Genomic DNA, 19,111 nt, shown 5'->3' on the forward strand with positions numbered 1-19,111 from the left:
TGGCTTGCGAAAAGTGTTTAGCCTTCAGAACAAGAGACGGTGAAAAGGAAGGGGGTGGTCACACAGTGACATTTTGCTAAAGAGCAGAGCAACCTGCTCTGTAATGGTGAGGCCTGTCAGGTTGAAGAATTGAAGGGGAAAATTAGTAAGGCATTAAAATGCTTGATTCTGTCCAGAGATGCTCTCTTAAGTAAGCCATGCAAACTAATGGCTTTGCCTGTTCGAGGAACACAAAGACGAGAGTAAAATGGTAGCGACGCTAAGAGGAGGGGGTGGGGTGGGTCAAAGGGGTAAAAGTGATGAGAGCAGACGTGTCATGTGGGTGAATAAGAGATGGTCATTAATAGCAGTTCAGGAGACAAAAGGTAACTTCACATAAGATTTAGTGATCTAGGCGGTAGCTGTTTTACAGAAGGCAGTGGTACAAGCACACAGACAGCAGGGGGAATGGAGCTGCAGAGAAGAGGGAAGAAGTAGAAAAGAAATATTTTCTGTCTGTAGGCAGTGGTTATTCTTTTTTACAAGGCAACACCTTACTCCCTGCCACAGTAAAAGCTTGCAGAGATATAGGAGAGGAAAGATGCGAGTTCAAAGACAGAATACTTTGTCTGGTAGAGACAGCTGTTTGTTTGTTTGTTTGTTTGTTTGTTTGTTTGTTTGTTTAGAGATGCTGCTTCCCTCAAGTGGTCATGTGAAAACCCTGCTTCCAAGCAAACAATGGGAAAAGAGAAAGGGGAGGGATTTATGATGGAAGGAAAATCTCTTATCTGTGTGTAGATGAGAGTGTGGTTAAATGGAGAAACTCCACAAAAAATTATTTCCAAGCCTTGAGGAACAGAGCAACTAGAAGAGGGGAAAAAAAGAAGAGCTTCAGTTCATAGATCAGGTTTTGCCCGTAGAATAGGCATAGGCAAACTCGGCCCTCCAGATGTTTTGGGACTACAACTCCCATCATCCCTGACCACTGGTCTTGTTAACTAGGGATGATGGGAGTTGTAGTCCCAAAACATCTGGAGGGCTGAGTTTGCCTACGCCTGCCATAGAAGCTGCTAATAAACTACAGCTACCAACTCTGCAATGGTAACAATTGTGAGAAAAGCATAGCTAAGAAACCCAGTTGCTTATTACTGATGCAGAAAACTGACAGATGGGGTGGGGATCTTATGATGCTGGAGTAGGACTACTACCTTTGGTTAGGCAAAATACAGGACAGGTCGGGGGGGAGGTTGGGGGCACAAACTCTCTCATAACGACAAATCCTCGCCATTTTGTGGAGGGGAGTTCATCGCATTCTGCCTCTTGCCTCCCTCACCACCCTGGCCCTGCTCTTTCCCTCGAATCACATAGGTGGGCAGGGGCCAGGAGTAGATGGCCAGCTCCCACAGTCACAGCTCCAGCTTCTTACCAATGCTGGTGGCAGAAGAGGCTCAAGCGCAGAGGAGGGAGGAGGAGGAGAGGACAGGTTGGGGTGGCAGAGGGGGCCAAGTGGTGGCAGACCTGCACCATGGTAGACTGGCAGCGGCAGCTGAGGAGGAGTGCTAACGAGAGGAAAGGAAGGAGGGTACAAGGGAGGAAGAGGAGGTCACACCTTCTCTCTTCTCTTTGTTGTCACTCATACTGGGCCAGGCTCCTTGTCAGCTGCACAAACAGTGACACAGCCACCATTTGGGCTGGCTGCCTCCTTCCCACACCCAACGGTGTCAAGGAAGGGAGGCGCTGCTCCTGTGGTTGGGGTGTATAATACAGTAGTGGCAACAACAGTGACAGGGAGTAAGGGAAGGGAGGTGGGTGGGCGGGCGATGCCAACCAATGAACTGCACCCACGCTCTGCCCTGCCCATGCAAACACACACACTCTCTCTCTCCCCCCTCCCTCCCCACTGGACATATCCTCTGCCTGCACAGTTTTAAGGAGGAGGAGAACAAAGATGATCTTGAACATGGGGGGAAAGGTGTCCCTTTTGAAATCCAAATGGGACAGGGGACACTTTTGTCCAAAAAAAGGGACAATCCCATTTTTCTAGGACAGGTGGCAAACCTATGCTGGAATACCAGCCGAATGTTAGCACCCAGCATACCAAGGCATTTCCTGGGGCCCACACTGGCAAGTCCCACCAGGATTAATGTCAGAGCTGATGCTTTCCTTAGGGCCCTCAGCAGTGCTGCTGGAGCTGTCAGTCTCCCCCTTCTTCCTTTTGTGGGCTGGTGGCTGCAGTGCTATAATGTACTATGAGCTGAGGAACTCCTCAGCTCCTGGCCTATAACAGCTCTGTCACCACCACTGGGGGAGCCAGTAAATGATTGAACACAAAAAGAAAGGCAAGAACATTATAGAACCATAGTTGTCAGGTAATCCCACAACTGAATGTGACCAACACAAGAGGCTAATGGTTGCAGGGACCCTGGGACCCTGGTCAGTGTTGAGACCCACATGAGACAGCTGTCCCACCTCCTGCCAAATCTGGAGCTGGGCCTACTCAAGTTCTTAAAAAATACTGTTTGCTATTGTGCCACTAGAATTTAATAACTGGGGTGTAATGAAAGAAGCTAAGAGCCTTCTTTGGTCCTCTGTGCTGTATGATTTATTTACAGAGAACCCTAGAGGAAAGCAAAAGGAACAAAGGCTGCAATCCTCTGCCTGCTTGTGTGGGAGAAAGTCCTATTGACCTCTTGTGCTCCAGGTTGACCCAGGAGCCTATCCTCAGAGGCTCACCTTCTTTCACTCTGATTGGGTCTAATCAGCACAAAGGGTGAGGAAACTCCTCAGTGGCTTAAACGCCCCCTTTTGGGCTGATTGAGCAGTTCTAAGATTCTGGAGACTTGGACCCTGCTGCAAAAATAGTAACAAGTCTTCAACCCTGCTGTTCTGCAACCCTGGACTGCTAAACCTCTGCATGTGTGAGAGATCCACACTGCAGTCCCTCTCTAGGTCATTGTCAGATCTGGAAACGGGGGTTATGGTGTGACAAAGAGGGGAAAAAACATGAGCTGCTTTCATGCCCCAATGTTTCTCACAAAACCACAATGATATGGGAAAATGCTTTGGTGCAGCACTGCAGTGTAAGAACCATTAGGGGAGCAGAGTCATCTGTTCAGTGTTTTGCTGAATTTTCTTCTACCACTGGTGGCATCTTCCACATCAGTGATGCAATAGCTCATGGTATGTATGGCTTTTTGATCATGTTTCCTGCTGCTTCTGTGTTTTAAAATGCCAGGCAAAAGCTGACATTTCCTTGAACTATAATCCTCTTGCTCTATAGTTAACGTAATGACATTAGTAGGACACCTATGGCATAAGTGCTTTGAGAAATGAAATTTAAGTCACCTGTTAAGAATTTTAGACTGAACACTACCTGGTATATGTCAAGATAGCATTGCTAAATGGTAATTAAGAGCACCCTCTAATGAGATCCCTGAAGAAAACCTCTCACAATATTCACACCAGCTGCTTTGAGACAGAAAAAGGAAGTTATAGTACTTTTAATTAAACAACCCCTCAACTGTAACAAAGGCATGGTCACATGGAGACATCAAATAGCTAAACTGTAGGATAACAGACATTTTTAATGGTTGGAGCAGTATGTAATTCTTGATTAGCAAACATCTTGGGTCAAAGTAGAGAGGGCAATACCCCAACTCAAGAGTTTACCAGAATATCTATTTCCCAATTTTGGCATAGTCCCATCAACCCAAGCCTTGGCCGAGAAGACCCATTGCATTCCTTGGCAAATTGCATTCACATGCATTTTTTCCAAAGTTTTTTATTTTTTATTTCTTGCAACATTGTTTATTTTTTCTTTTTTTCCATGCTTTTTTCTTAAAAAATGTTTAGGGGTACTCTCATTTTGACTCAAGAAAATCACCATTTTGTAGTTCAAATTTATAGTTCAAATTGGGAAAAATAAATACAGTAATTGGACAAAAGTACAAAGATTCACAAAAATGTTTAGGGGTATGCATTCCCCTTCATCCCCCCAGAAAAAGCACTGCTTATTTCTTACATTTTTGCATAACTTTGACAGTACTCACAATTCTTACTGAGCTGGCACATTAAATGAATTTGAATGAACTCCAAATGGAAAACATGGCTGTGATTACATTCAGATTATTTTGGTTCAGATTAGACTAGATCACCGGAGCATGTTTTTATCATAGATTGCAAAGAGATTCCATATAGCTAAAAAAAAAAAAAGTCTTTTGAGGACCCAAGCTCCTCCTCCATGTGGAGTGCTTCTGTGTGAACCTTTTGCATGAATCACATGAAGGCCTGGTTTGTGTGGACTTTTCTAATTTGTGGGTTAGAGGATTCAGTTCATATTGGAGGCTATGCATGGAAGACGACTTGTGTCACTCCTCCCCCATGATATTTTAATATAACACTGTTGGGATTTTTGCCTATGTGCTATCTGATGCAGCTTCCCACAGAAGCAATTAAGGAGTTAGCCGAAGAGACGTGGGACCTTGGATACAACTCTGCTATTGGTCGAGGTCACCCACATAGGCATGATGACTCATGACCTTCCTGTGGTTGGCTGGCTGGTTGGTCAGTAGTTGTTCTGAGAGTTAGTTGGAGTTTGTTCAGAGAGAGTTAAGATCCATGCCTGTATCCTGTATATAGTAACTTGTGAATGTGTTGTAAATAATAAACCTATAAGTAACCAAGTTACTAGTAGCAGCGTCTTGTTCCTGCTTCATCCTGCCAACTTGCAACTGACTGCTTCTGGACAGTCTGCGTATGCTCTGCAATACTCAACAGGTTATGGTTGAGATCCTTCAACAAACACTTTGCTGAATATATGGATCAGGGTTCTATTTGTGTTTATTACTCATATTCTCATGGCCATAAGTTGTCATGCTTTCATTAAACTAGCGATAGTTGAGATAATCCTGGGATCATACCCTTCAGCAAAGGGAAAATAGGGACATCCCATTCCATAATGATTATTTTACTATTTATATCCCACACATCTTACTGGGTTGCCCCAGCCATTCTGGGCAGCTTCCAACATATAAAAAATCATAATAAAACATTTTTTAAAAAAATCTCTATACAGGATTGCCTTCAGATGGGTTGGGGATCAGGTAACTCCAAACCCTCCAACATTTCTCCAAGGAAAATAGGCACATTCTAAGGAAAAGTGGGACATTCCAGAATCAAATCAGAAACTGGGACAGCTTCACTAAAATCAGGGATGTCCCTGGAAAATAGGGACACTTTGGGGGGTCTGTGGGATGCACGTTGGCTGAGATATTGGGAATTTGCATTGCTACATTTCCCAAAGGCATCATGGGAGACAAGAATGTATATATTTAGGGCAGATCCTTCCAGCCTTTGACAAGTAACTTAACATGCAGCAACCAATCCGCGATTGAGACTGAAGAGAACAGAGAACTAAATTTAAAAATAAAATTAATTTTGAGGTGGAAACTGCTAAGGCCTGCAGTTTCCCATATTTTTGTAGTACAGTAAGTTTGTTCTCTTATTAAATATGTATAAGTAGGTTATAGCTAAAGATGCAATGGAAGACTTTCGATTTTCTTTATGTTGCCATCAGGGAATTGCTAATGGGAAAAGATGATTTCTGAAGGCAATTATGATAGATTTTAGCTTCCATGCACCACAGGTGGATGAACCTGGAGAAAACTAGCAATTTCCTGAGTAGAGTTGTGGAGAGAAGAGGTAGATGCATGTGAGCCTTGAGCTGTATCCCTAGGCCTTTGCGATTCTGCAAATATTTTGTATCAAGTGCTGTTTTGCCTCATCACACATTTCTTAGGGTTAGCCTTACACAATTCCACTCTCTCAGAAGTGGTGCCTGATAAAACTAGTTGTCCCTGAGAAAAGAGGGTTTATACCTGATATGCACTGGGCTAATTTCAATAACTGTTTCCTTACACCTGTTGAAAAGGCTCCTCCTATCTGAGAAGGTGGTGGGTAGGTTCTGCCCTCCCCCATTTTCCCTTGTGGCCTTGGGAAAGTCACTATTTCTTAGGTTCAGTTCCCCACCTGTGTAAAAAAACATAAAAGTAGTCTCCTCATGAGCCAGATGTGAAGATTAACCATAAAGATTAAAAGCACTCTGCAAATTTCAATGGAAATAAAAATGACAAATGACAGACTAGTAACTCTAAGTGCTGGCAAGAAGAGCCAGTTGCTTGGCCAGGTTGAACTTCTTAGGATGACTTCATCTCTCCTTCATAAATGGATTCTTTTCAGTAACAAAAAAAGAAAAAGGGAAAGGGAATAATTTGGAGACTGATAGAAACTATTAAGCAACACCACTGCAAAGGGGAAAGCAGTTATCTAATACAAGGAAGGGGGACCTGTGGCACTTCAGGTGTTGTTGGACACCCATCATGTCTGGTATAAAAACATAAGAAGAACCCAGCTGGTTCACACCAAAGACCCATCCAGTCCAGCTTCCTGTTGTCCAATGGCCAACCAGATTACTATGGAAAGCCCATGAGAAGGACATGGGTGCAACAGTGCTCCCCACTTGTGACTTCCAGCAACTGGTTTTCAGCATAGAGGTAGGGGTGTGTGTGCGTGTGTGTGTGTACTAGTCTGCTGTACAAAGGCTTAAATTCTCATTCATTGCTCCACTCACTTTTGCGTCTGGGCTCACCTACCACTGGCACATACCCCACCCACCACCCCAAATATTGCCTACAAGAAAATGTAGCACTTAGGTTGAAAAAGGTTCCTCACCTCTATGGGATAATAATCAGCCAAAGTTTGTTCTCTCTCTCTCTCTCTCTCTCTCTCTCTCTCTCTCTCTCCATCCTGCCTAAGTACATGGAGTATTCCTAATCTCATCTTTCCATTTTACAAAGATGGCGGTACAAAGTGGCATTCTAGAAAGATCTGAGCTACCATTCATCTTCCTGGTACGTATCCTACATGCTGTTTTCAGAAAATCCACAATTCTGCTTCAGACACCATGGTAAATCTGGTCAGGACAGGGCAACAATAGCCCAGCGTTGCTTTCAATCTACTCTTCTAATGCACATTTGCTTGTTTTGTGGTCTTGGAAGCACTGGGGGCGGCATACATTGACTAGGCTGTCAAATTGCAATGATGGGGTGCCTTTACAAACACAGATGACCTGACACTCAAAATGTCTTTGAATTAAAAACCAGGGAAGGATTAAAAGCCAATGCTGATGGCATTTGCTGTGTTTGAAGGAAGATTTTGAAAGTGCATATTTTCCCTGTGAAGCTTATGAGTGGCAGTCAGCCAAAGTCAGTAGCATTGCCATTATATTAAAGTCTATATATCCAACGCTGGCCTGTGTTAAATGTACCATCTAGTCACCTGCTGCATTCTGTCTGATGTTCTGTATGGCTTGTCAGTATTAATTGCAAGGTTCCTGGGTCAGGGATCACCCATCCTGCATACTGTCAATACATACTGCAGCCAGCACAAAGTGCTAAATCCGAAGATGACAGCTGGCAGAAAACATGAGCAAATTAAAAAGCTGCTTTGCCAGTCCTGCAAGTTCCAAAGAAAAGGAGCAGCCCCCTTAACAAGGGTCAGCACTAGCTGTTCTCCTGTTGTTTTTGCCTCTCAAAACACCAGGGCTTGACGGATTTATTCTTTGCTATTTCCTTTGCTCTGCAACAAGCTGGGGTATAGGTGGGTGGGTGAGCAAAGAAGCACAGTGATGAACAGGTGCCCTGTGGGTGAAGTGGAAGGAAATGAATCATTTGGCATTTTCTTCTGATCATATTAGCACATTTAATTGAGCCATTGGAATCCAAAGTGTGTCTAGAAAAATTGGTCAACCAACCCAGACATCGGAAAAAGACAGATGGAAAATGGGTAGCCTGATAGCATCACAAACTGTGTCTGCTCGAAACTATCTTTACTGTGTTAGCTGAACCTACAAATAATGATATGACATGATTTCATTCCCCCCTTTCCCCAATACTATGTGCCACTGTACCTGTATCTTTCAGAAACAGACCTTTTGGAGACACTGTTAGCAAAACATCACGTTGAGATTATGTTGTTTGCAGATGACACAGCCTTGACTCTGCCGTCTGAGGAAGCTCTACAGAGACTCACCAACCATTTTGCACAAGCCTGCAGGGAGTTCGGCCTTACCATCAGTTTGACAAAAACCAACATCCTGGGTCAGAATGTCATCAGCACTCCACACACCAGCATTAGTGATCACATGCTTGAGGTGGTAGATAATTTTATTCTGCTTGGGCTGCACCATAACCAGCAACCTTTCCATCAATGCTGAGCTGGACAAGTGTATTGTCAAGGCAGCTACATCAATAGCTCACCTCTTCAAAAAGATATAGGAGAATGTGGTGCTAATGACCAATACCAAGATGAAGGTCTACCAGGCTTGCATGTTGAGCATGCTGTTTTATGGAAGCGAGTCATGGATAACTAATACCTGCCAGGAGCAACATCTCAATGCTTTCAATGTGTATTGTATCAGGAAGATTTTGGGCATCACATGGCAGGACAAAGTCTCAAACAAAGATGTGCTCTCGCAAGTCCACATTCCCAGCATGCTCGTACTTCTCTCTCAGCAACATCTACACTGACTTGGTCATGTACACAGAATGGAAGATAGAAGGATCACCAAGGAAGTGCTCTCTGGCTGCAGTCATCAAGCCATTTGGCAAACCAACTCTGTATTACAAAGAGGTCAGCAAATGTGATTATGAAAGCTGGAAACGTGGAAATCCCTTGCAGACAACCACAGCATCTGGAGGAAATCAGTCAGCAGTGACCAGAGGAGGAATGATCACTGGGATGAGCACAGAAAGAAGAAACATCATAGAACACCTGCATCAGCACAACTGGATGCCTTCATCTGCCCCTCATGCAACAAAATATGTCTCTCCTGTATTGCTCTCTACAGCCACAGAAGCTGTAACTCTCCAATGGTTTGATTTCACCCCCAAAGGTTCACTCCTCCATTGTTTCCCAAGACAGATGGATGCCAACAATGTTGTGATCTGAATGTTCTGAGGGTCACATCAAATGAATTTATTTAGCATTTCTTCTCACATGTTACACTGAACACTGACTCTACACATCTACAAATGTGTATAAAAGAATGTACACTTACTGATTGGTACAGCCCAGCTATTGAATACAGGTACAAAAGTCTGTATACCTATTGAATGTTACATGTGAAAAACTGCACATGTGCACAGCTCAACTATTTGTGTGTGCTTATTGAAGTGTGTCGGAACACCTCTTATAAGACAAATGCTTCAGCAAAAACAGAATAGAAAACCAAAATAGAAAAGCATAAGGCAAAAAGCCTTGTACAAGGATGTTTAGTACAATTCAATATGAGAACTAAGTGGACTTTTTTCGGCACACAATAATGATACTGGTCAAACATATTGGGCCAAGAGTTTCATCATTTTGAACCACAGAGAGAGCCTGTAGAGCTTATTTTGGTAACTGCCATTTTGTTTTCCTCAGAATGCCTCAATGTGCTCCAGGTTTGCTTCCACAAGACGTAAGTATCAGGCAGTGGCCTCCTAAAAAACTTTGCTAGTCGTGACACAAACGATGTAGTTTAACACTAGACTGCAAACTACATCATTTGTGTTGGTCATGCCATCTTTCCAAGGCCTTGATATCTTTCTTAGTAAGTAGACGTCTTCAGTTTTTTTCCTGGATCTGCATAGTAGAGCACATTTACAGGCTTCTGTAGTTTGCAGAGCAATATATCATGAACGCTGAATAGTTTTTCTCACCACTACCCTACATATCAATACTCCTGTTCATACTGCATAAAGCACTGAGTCAGTTGGAGAAGGTATTCTGTGCAATTTTCTTTGAAAGTAATACAAAAGGTGCCAGGTCCCATCTGCATGACATTCTCATTCAGTTCAATGAGATTTGTGCAGGAAAAATTCCCAGTAGATCATATCCCAAATCACCAGGGAGACCTCTTCATTTAATAGCCATGTTCTTAGTGCCTCCCTCAGAAGGACAAGAGAGACAAGCCAGCAGGAGTTGTCTTATTAAGCATTATTGCCAAAGGGAATTCTTCATAGTATAAGCAAACAAGATGTATTCACCAAATTGCAATAGCCCATAGTGCCAGGGGTACTGCAATGGCACAAAGCCATGTCACATTTATCCAGTATGCTCCAGTGAACCTTGCTCTTGGCCATCATGCTGATTCCAATTTCCTAAATAGATGAAGGCTCCAAGAGGCTCCATTTCAACTACTTGGGCTGCCTTTTCAGTCTCATAACAGTAAGTGTAGAGGTAGATGCCAGGACCACTGATATTTGCATATTTAAACCTCCCCTCTTGAAAGCTTCTGTGACCTTGATAGGAAAATACCAGCTACACAAGTTGTCTTGCTCAGTCAAGGAAGCTCCATCATGAAGCTTTTGATCTGCGAAAAAAGTCAACCTCTAGGGGCAGGAAACTTCAGAGTCTTTTCTATTTTTCCCATGTTGTGCTGACCCTTGTTCTGAGATACCTGTCTGGGGTGGCCAAAGACTTTTTTTGGACTTGAGGTGGGAAATACAGATGGTGCTGGAGAAAAAGTTTAATACATAAGCAAGAGTAGAGACATCAGTCTATGTTGTGGAAGACCTAACACAGGGATGAGGAACCTAAGGCCCTCCAGATTTTGCTAGATTACAACTTCCATTGTCCCTGACCACTGGCCATGTTGGTTGGAGCTGATGGGCACTGGAGTCTAGCAACATCTGAAAGGCCACAGCTTCCCCACTCCTGATTTACAGAAACAATAATAATAATAATAATAATAACAACAAGCTTAATGACAGGCCTGGCAATGCAATCTGTTCAGTCTATCCAAAATATCAGCTTTAATGGATGTGGAAAATATGAGGGTCAAACAGGCTGGATATCCACATGCTGCAGAACCTGTGGTAGAATGGACTGTACCACTTCAGACAGCAGGTGAGAGAATCACAGCTTCTCTGTTTAAAAATAATTCATGCAAGTAGAAAACAAGCAGAGCAAGAAGAAAGCTCACCTAAAACTTTTCTTTCAGAAGTTTTTCCTCCCTACCTGTAGCAAGTGGAGCATTTGAGTCTGAAAAGTAAGGGCAGAGCTGGCCAGCCCATGAGGCCGGGTGAGGTGGCTGCCTCAGTCAGCACACCCAAAGGGCAGCACACCCATTTCGCCACCCAGCTTTGCTGCTGGACGGGACATTTCCCCCTGCCACCTGGCACTGTAGCAGGGCTTTGAATTGGCTTTTCCAGAAGGAAAGAGCCAATGAAAAACCCCACTGGTGGGTGGGTGAGGGAGATTCAGAAAGTATGCTCTTCCCACCCAGCAAGGGAGAGACCTTACGGAGTTTGTGCTGCCCTCACAGGGGTGGCAGCAGGGCATTTCGCCTCAGGTGCCAAAATGCCTCATGCTGCCCCTTAGGATTGTACCCATCATACGTGTGTAGCTACTGCCTGAAAGTCCTTTGCCATTTGAACCCAGTAAGCTCATCAAATAGCTTCCACCTCACCCTGCAAACTGAGATGCCTTGTATCTTAGTGTTTTTGCACCACTGGGCTAGGTGGTCGTTCATCCTTGGTGGGAAACACAAGTGCAAGGCATCAGTTGCACAAGTACAGATGCCCTACACATTGCAAGGATGCTGAAATAAAGCTATATTGTCTTTCTTGGCAATTGCCCATCCTTTAATCAATACTACCGAGCCTCAGCTCTCCCCACTCCCACCTTGCCTTATCTGCCAGATTTCCCTTTAGCTAGTTATAACTGATCTAGCATTTTTTTAAATTTTCTCTGTGCTATGCTCTTTCTCTGATTTTTAAGTTCCCCATTGGCCTTAATCAAGCTTATGTTGAGCCTGGCAGTCTTGGCAAGTTTGCTCAGCTTTAATGAAAGGTGAATTTTCTCCCCAGGCAGGTTTGCCTGTGTTCTTCCTAGCTCAAATTCAGACTTTTCACTATTGCAATATTGAAAGAACATATACACAGACTTTCCATCTTGGTCCAATAGCAAGGACAACATATTTTAGCTCTCTTTTAGCTCTCAGTTCAGTCTGTTTAATTATACCAAAGCCTCGCTGTATCATTTTTTACAATCTCCTATACAAGGCCAAATGAGCCACTGCAAGCTGCAACCAGGATTTCCAAAGTGCTTCCCTCATATGATGACACCTATGGAGGCAAATCTCCACCAGAAACATAATTTTCAGGATGATTTTCATTACTGCTCCAAGCTTAGTGGATTCTAGTAGTTATGATAGAAGAAGCACTCCCATTACAGGGACCCTAGAGATGAAAATCCATTGTACTCAGCAAGGAATCAGAGAATAAATGCCAGGCATACTTAAAGTGACTAGAGTAAGTTTGTTTTTAAATAGATTTAGACATAATTGTAGTGGATAAATCTATCAATGATTTCAGCTATCATAATGTTACAGAGGTTGCACGCTACCCCCAGTCTCTGCTGAGCGATAGCAAGATTCCAGGGGGTTCTAGAAGATCACCAAGGGTTATGTTTCCATTGGGAAATGAAGGCACAGTGGAAACTACTGTCTTTAAGAAATATGGTCCATTGTACACATATTTACATCTGGGTCTACTTTGGAGAGAGTTCACAGCATTATATCTCAAGAGGAGCTTCTTCCCTCAGCAGTGCAGCAGTGGATTACCAAGGCATCCTGACTGTCATCTCTGGGCCTCTGCGCCCCAGACTGCCAATGTGGTTTTGGCTGTCACAGCAGCTCATGGAGTCCTGCCCACTTCCTTTCTTTTCCCCAAGAACCCCTGCTCCCAGCAACTCCTCCCCATCTGTCTGCTTGCTCCCCGCTTAACCCAGACCTCTGATTTTCAAACGAATACATTTTTCCTGTGTGACATCATGCCTCCTGCAGTGGCAGATCTTGGCAATATGACGCCCTGTGTGAGGCCAAAATTTGATGACTTCCCCCCAGCTCAAAGTCGGGTAAGGGAGGTGCTAGGCTTTGGTATGAGGCTCTGGCAGGATCCCAGAGCCCTCCTGACTCCTTCCCAAAGCTGGGCAAGCACTTACTAGGCTTTGGGAAGCAGGCAGGACAGCACACCCTTGGCTCCTGTGCCCTGTGTGGGAGAACTAGTCATGCTATCCTATATCTGCCTCTGCCTCCTGTAACCTCCCAACTCTGTTAATTACTCAGAGCTCAAACAAGAGAGTCAATGACTGTCCATTGTCTTGTAATTACACCTTCGTGGCCCTTCTCCCCAAGCGATTTCCTGGTTTAGCCTGCATTTTTAATTTAATGTCTGGCATCTTTCCTTCAACACTACAAATATTATATAAATTCTACCATTTATTAATTTCTAACATTCACTGACTCTCACAGTTATGGGTACCCTTGTACCCCCAAACTCTGTAACAATAACTAAGAATGGAACATCCCTGTTTCAGAAGCAGTATTTTAACTTTAAATTTGTTTAACAGTGCAGTTGTTTTACACAACAATTGCACAAAACAAAATGCCCCATAATGAGGAAAAGGCACAATTACATGTAATACCTAGAAACATACTAAAAATAACAAAAGGGCTATAAAATGAGAAATAACTAGTTATGTATTAAAAGATTAAGTATAATTATTATGGATTTTGGTATGTCATTAACGATAAAGGAAGATGAGTCTATATCAGTTTCTGAATAATAGATCAAACAAGAGATGGTTATGCTTATGTGTTCACAGGGGAATATGGCTGTATTCTAGAGAAAGTTTTGGACTTAGATGGTTTGTCGCAATGATGCAGAAGACAATTAAAAACTCTACATGCATCCTCTCAGTTGCTGTGAATCATTCTCCTTTGATTATTTATTGGCAGCAGAAAGAAGAACTTAATAACAACTTATCCCCCATTTTTCCTTCCCTGTGTACAAACAGTTGTTGTCATCTTCCTTATCTTTTGCTTGCTACTCCAGCTCTCCTTAATCTGGTGCTCTCCAGGTATTTTTAGACTACGAATCCCATCATCCCTGACCACAATGGCCATGCAGGTTGGGGCTGATGGAAGTTGGAGTTCAAAACATCTGGAGAGCACCAGCTTGGCAAAGGCTGTGCTACTCTGACCTGCTGCTCAGTTGACACACAGAAATTTACCTCCCATTCCACTTCTTCCCATTATTTGCTCCCCTTTTTCTTCAGCTACCCTCCTCCTTATCTGACTGAAAACAGAAGACTGGATTTTTAATAAATCTGCAGAGGCCGAAGACCATAGCAACGAGGACATAATTACATTATTAGAAGCCTCCTTTCTCCGTGATACTTTTATATCCTCAAGGATATCTGTTTTTCTGAACTATGAGATTTAGTGCAAAATTTAATGACAATTCTTCTGCTTCATTTCTGTTATTTATTGTTATTGTTATAGATAATGAAATCTGGTAAGAAACTAGCAGCCATTCTAATTCTGAGAAAGAGAGCTAGCTTTAGCTTTAAGCTACCCAAGTAGATTGGGAGTTGATGCTTTTCTACACACACACACACACACACACACACAGAGAGAGAGAGAGAGAGAGAGAGAGAGAGAGAGAGAGAGAGAGAGCTTCATTCTCTGGCATCAATACTTCATGTGGCCATGGATCCTGGGCCAGTTCTCTAATATAGCACCACCTTGTAGACTATCTTTTCCCCTGCCCCCAAAGACACCACAGCTGGTGACACTTCTCAGCTGAACACGCACACACAGGATAAGTTTTGGACAGCTGTTGCATCCTTTAGATTGCACCAGAATCCATCATCCAACATGTCATCATCCAATGTGGTGTCTTTACTCTGTTCCACCTTGAATAGCTGCCAACTTTTCCAAGAATTGGTTCCCTATAGTTATAGGCCTGTGTATGGTGAAAGGCAAGATCTAAAAAGCAATGGTGAGAAAGAAAACTTGGCAAATTAAGAGTGGAGATTAAATGTTAAGATCAAGATAAGCTTTACACCGTAGGTGCTAAATCAGTGTTCTCCACCCCATATCAATAGCTGCAGTTTTAAGATAATAAACTGAAGGGAAAGAAGCCACAGGTATTAATAAATGCTAATAAGGTGAAGCAGAAAGAGATTCATGTTGTTTGTAATCACATCATATGGTGGAGATGGCTTTCAAAGGTCATATACAGGCCACAGAAAAACAAGTCCCTCCATTCTATTATTTCTAATTACCCAAATTGGGAAGTGATGGCAATAGTTTCCATTAGGATTTGATATGCATGCAACCAATTATATAAGCCCTATGAGTGTATCAGCATAAACAGATTTCTTAGAGTCACGTCATAAAATTGTAACACTTGTAGAAAAACACAACATTCACTGAGCTAGCAAAGCATCCCACTGAACTTAAACAGAGATGGAGTCTTGGGGCTTACATAATGCCCTGCATGTGTGTCCTGGTTGCCTGGTTATTCAAACTGGTGGAATTACTAGGAATGGATTTGCTTTGTACAGTTAACACAAAAGCTGTAAATCAGTAGCATTGGAGGAAATGCATAACGGTGAAGCACCCACCCACCAGTCCTCCACAGAGCTTTCTGTGCCATCCAGATGACAATGCACTATGAGCAGAGAGCAGCTGCACAGCAGAAGAGTTTTTGCTGGGCAAGTATATTGGAATCATTGGTGCAAAACAAAACAAAACTCACATGGGCCAGTGATGAAATGAGTTCTTAGCATCTTTCCCAAGTATCTGTTTTATAGATTCACTGGGGAAGTCACACCAGTGAATCTATAAACAGCTCTCAAAGGAGGGTTATATTTGTAGTGTGAACCACCCTGAGACCCCTGGGTATAGGGCAATTAATTAATTAATTAATTAATTAATTAATTAATTAATGTAGATGTTCCGTTATGTTACCAATACATGCTGATGAGCATGCTGCTGCAAGGGAGCAGGTGGCACTGTGGTCTAAACCCAACTTCTTGGGTTTACCTAAATTATCATCCCTACTGCCATTCTTTGGCTCTGGTTGATTGTTTCTGAATTTTTTATTGGAAGAGATAGCAGAGATGCTTCTCATCTTAGCAGGGATGACTTTGACTAGGTGACCTGTTTGTCTTCTCGGTCTGCTGCACAGATGATGGACAACTTTAAGGCCCCTGCTCTCCCCCCCAGGTCTTCAACTATTATATCATCTGAATGGAAAAGAAGAGAAGGCTAGCAAGTATAACTGTTTTATAGGGACTTTCCTATTTACCCTGAACATATCCTTGGAAATCGACATTACCTTCATGTTTTCGTTGGTGTTTCTCCCTCCTGCCATCTTCCTCCAGATCAGGATGGCAGGAGGTCTGCAGAGCTTACAGGGAAACAAAGAACCACATGGGATATGTTTATTTTCTGAACCTTCAAATAGGCCTCAGACAGTTACAGAGAGACCTTTCCTAAGAATCCTTAGGGACTAATATTATTCTGAAAGCAACATCTATATGCTGAAGGGGCTTACCTTTTGTGTCTTCTCAAAGAGGGGTGTGGAGGGGGAGGTTGTGGGCGAGGGGGAGGTCTCTGGGAGAGGAGAAATCTTAGTTTTTCTCCCCAGATGGGAAAAGACTTTTCTCAGTCTGGAAAGCCTAGAAAAAAAAGAGAAATAGGGCTCACAGTTAGTATTCCCTAACTCCTCTATGCTCAATATGAATTCTCTATCATCGCAGAATTCATATGCTGAGAGAAATCCTACTTACATGTCCATCTCCTTTCTTTCACACAGACAAAATGATCCCACCATAGGAGATCACTAGGCCTTTTAGCACTCTGGTAACCAATAAGCCAGCAGAGGGAGGTCTCACAATGAACCCGATGACCCAGCAACCCTTGGCCCTGAGAAAATGAGAAGCCACAAGCACTGCTCCTCTTAAGTGATGCTACTAAGTTTTCTCATACGGCTTTTCTTCCATGTTCCACTTTTTATAAATATGCGAAATTTTTCCTATTCCTTTGGATTCCAGCTGCAGTTGTTCCTTCATCTACTGAGCACTAGCTATGTCCTATACCTGTCTAATACCCTCCAACATTTCTCCCATGAAAATAGGAATTTCTTATTCCATTATGATGATGATGATTTTCGGCCATTTCCAACTTATACAAAAACATCATTAAACATTACCAAAAAACCTCCCTTCCCAATGAAAAAAAGGAATGTCCTAAGGAAAAGCAGGTCATTCCGGGGTCAAATCAGAAACTGGAATGGCTTCTGTAAATCTGGAACTGTCCCTTGAAAATTGGGACACTTGGCGGGTCTGCTGAGGTGACCAGATGGGAGACCACCAGGGAACCCATGATATGGTGCTTAGAATTATACAGACAAAAAGAACTATGTAAATAAACACACACACACACACACACACACACACACGAAAGAAAGAAAGTTGGTGGTTCAAATCTACGTGATAGGATGAGCTTCTGTTGCTCTGTCCCAGCTTCTGCCAACCTAGCAGTTCGAAAGCATACCAGTGCAAGTAGATAAATAGGTACCACTGTGGTGGGAAGGTAAACGGCATTTCCATGCACTCTGGCACTTGTTATGGTGTTCCGTGCACAAGAAGCAGTTTAATCATGCTGGCCACATGACCCAGAAAGTTGTCTGAGGACAAACACCAGCTCCCTTAGCCTTAAGTGAGATGAGCGCCTAACCCCAAGGTCAGTCCAGGGGTCCTTTACCTTTTTAACTTACATGCTGATGAATAACAGCAAAAAGAAAAACAGAAAAGAAGGAAGGCTTCAGACATCATGAAGGCTGATATTAAGTACTTCAGGGCAACAGCCACTGATTCAATTGGATTAGAAGTCTGCTTGCAATCAGCAATGCCAGGCTTTGTGCTTAAATCCCTTACTGTAATTGCTTCATGCTCTTTCCCAGTCATTTTTCAAATGAACATACATACAGAATCTGACGGACACAAAAAGACAGCGTCATCTTATCCACTTTTGTGCAGGTGCAAGAACAGGCCCCAGTTTCCATGTATCATATTTATATTCAAAGTTTATGGCTGCAGGAGAATCTTAAAGCTGAAGAGAAATATGTTATCTCTGTTCCAAGTGGCAGAGAAACAATTAAAGTATTTAAAAATGCTATACAGTTTGTCAACTGTGCTCCGTTTTGTAGAAAGCCATAAGAATTAAATTAGGACCAGTTTAATAAAGATAAGAAATTAATTGAACTTTTTAGAAGATGGTGGGGGGATTTCCCCCACTAGATGAAAGCATCCTTTTTATCATGGACAATAACAGGGTATAGCTGAGAAGGAATTACAGTACCGTAAGAAGAAAGAACTTCACATCTCTGTAAAGGAAAGTATATTTCTTTCAGGACCAAGTAGTTAAAAAATTGGCTTGGACTCTTTCAATATAATCCTATGCATGTCCACTCAAAATTAGCCTCACCCCTGAGTTCTATAGGCTAACTCCAGGTGTATACAGGATGCCTTAACCTGAGAGACTCAAGAAGTAATTTATAGAGGGGTAGAGGGGCTTGGCTGCAGATAAGGGGTTGGAAACTTTTTCTGACCCAGGAGGCTAGTACCTTATCTCCTCACCCCTGATAGGCTCAGTTAGACAGATGGATGAACTGCCCACCTGTCAATCACCTGACATCATAGTGACATCAGGTGATATTGTGCTTTGAAATCCCAACTAATGGGACCTCAAAGTGCAGCGCAGCACAGGCAGTTTGCAATTGCGCTTTCAAGCAGCTTATGCTGCTAAAGACCACCTCTGGAGTGTTTAAAAGCAGAACAATTCTTTCATTAGAGTAGTTTATAAGAATTAAATATTTTGTACTTTTCTATATTCCACAAGAAATACTTTGCGAGGGAACAAGTAATGTGTTTGACAAAACAGGTGGCTGTATGAATAAGTGAGCTGGAAGGGCTAAGGGCTGGGGACGCAGCTCCAGATCTGATCTCCATAGCCCAAAAAATATCTCAGTAGCCCTGTGGTAAGATACTTTGACACAACTCACCAGCTCCTGGTTTGAGCCAATCCTCCGCCATCCTTCTCTTCCAAGAGATAGGAGACTCATTATTTGTATATCTGGGTGTTCATAACACTGGTTCACAATTACCAATATGCAGTGAAAAATACAACCTAGATCAGCTCCATGGCATTACACAATGGCCACAAGATTCTGCCATC

The 19,111-nt window shown here is 42.9% G+C and overlaps 1 protein-coding gene across 14 annotated transcripts in view; it reads right to left on the reverse strand.

Annotated features, from left to right (window-relative positions):
* The window catches only part of LOC310763898 (uncharacterized protein), a 110,235-nt gene that overhangs the window by 72,020 nt on the left and 19,104 nt on the right, over nucleotides 1-19,111 (reverse strand). For 8 of the 14 annotated variants that reach the window (XR_014548884.1, XR_014548885.1, XR_014548886.1 and 5 more), the window contains one exon: nucleotides 16,428-16,551. Coding sequence is in view for 1 of the 14 variants with exons in the window: in XM_083616764.1 (XP_083472890.1) it covers nucleotides 4,578-4,739; nucleotides 16,209-16,280; nucleotides 16,428-16,551; nucleotides 16,663-16,670 (366 nt within the window). In the remaining 13 variants the exon portion in view is untranslated. Of the gene's footprint in view, nucleotides 1-3,194; nucleotides 4,740-5,004; nucleotides 6,007-7,592; nucleotides 10,534-16,208; nucleotides 16,281-16,427; nucleotides 16,552-16,662; nucleotides 16,704-19,111 lie in introns of those variants that run through there. The other 6 variants (XM_083616764.1, XR_014548893.1, XR_014548892.1 and 3 more) reach the window with 6 other exon arrangements.

Source organism: Podarcis filfolensis (assembly GCF_964270895.1).
Source record: "Podarcis filfolensis genome assembly, chromosome: 5".
NCBI classification, from domain to species: Eukaryota; Metazoa; Chordata; class Lepidosauria; order Squamata; family Lacertidae; genus Podarcis; species Podarcis filfolensis.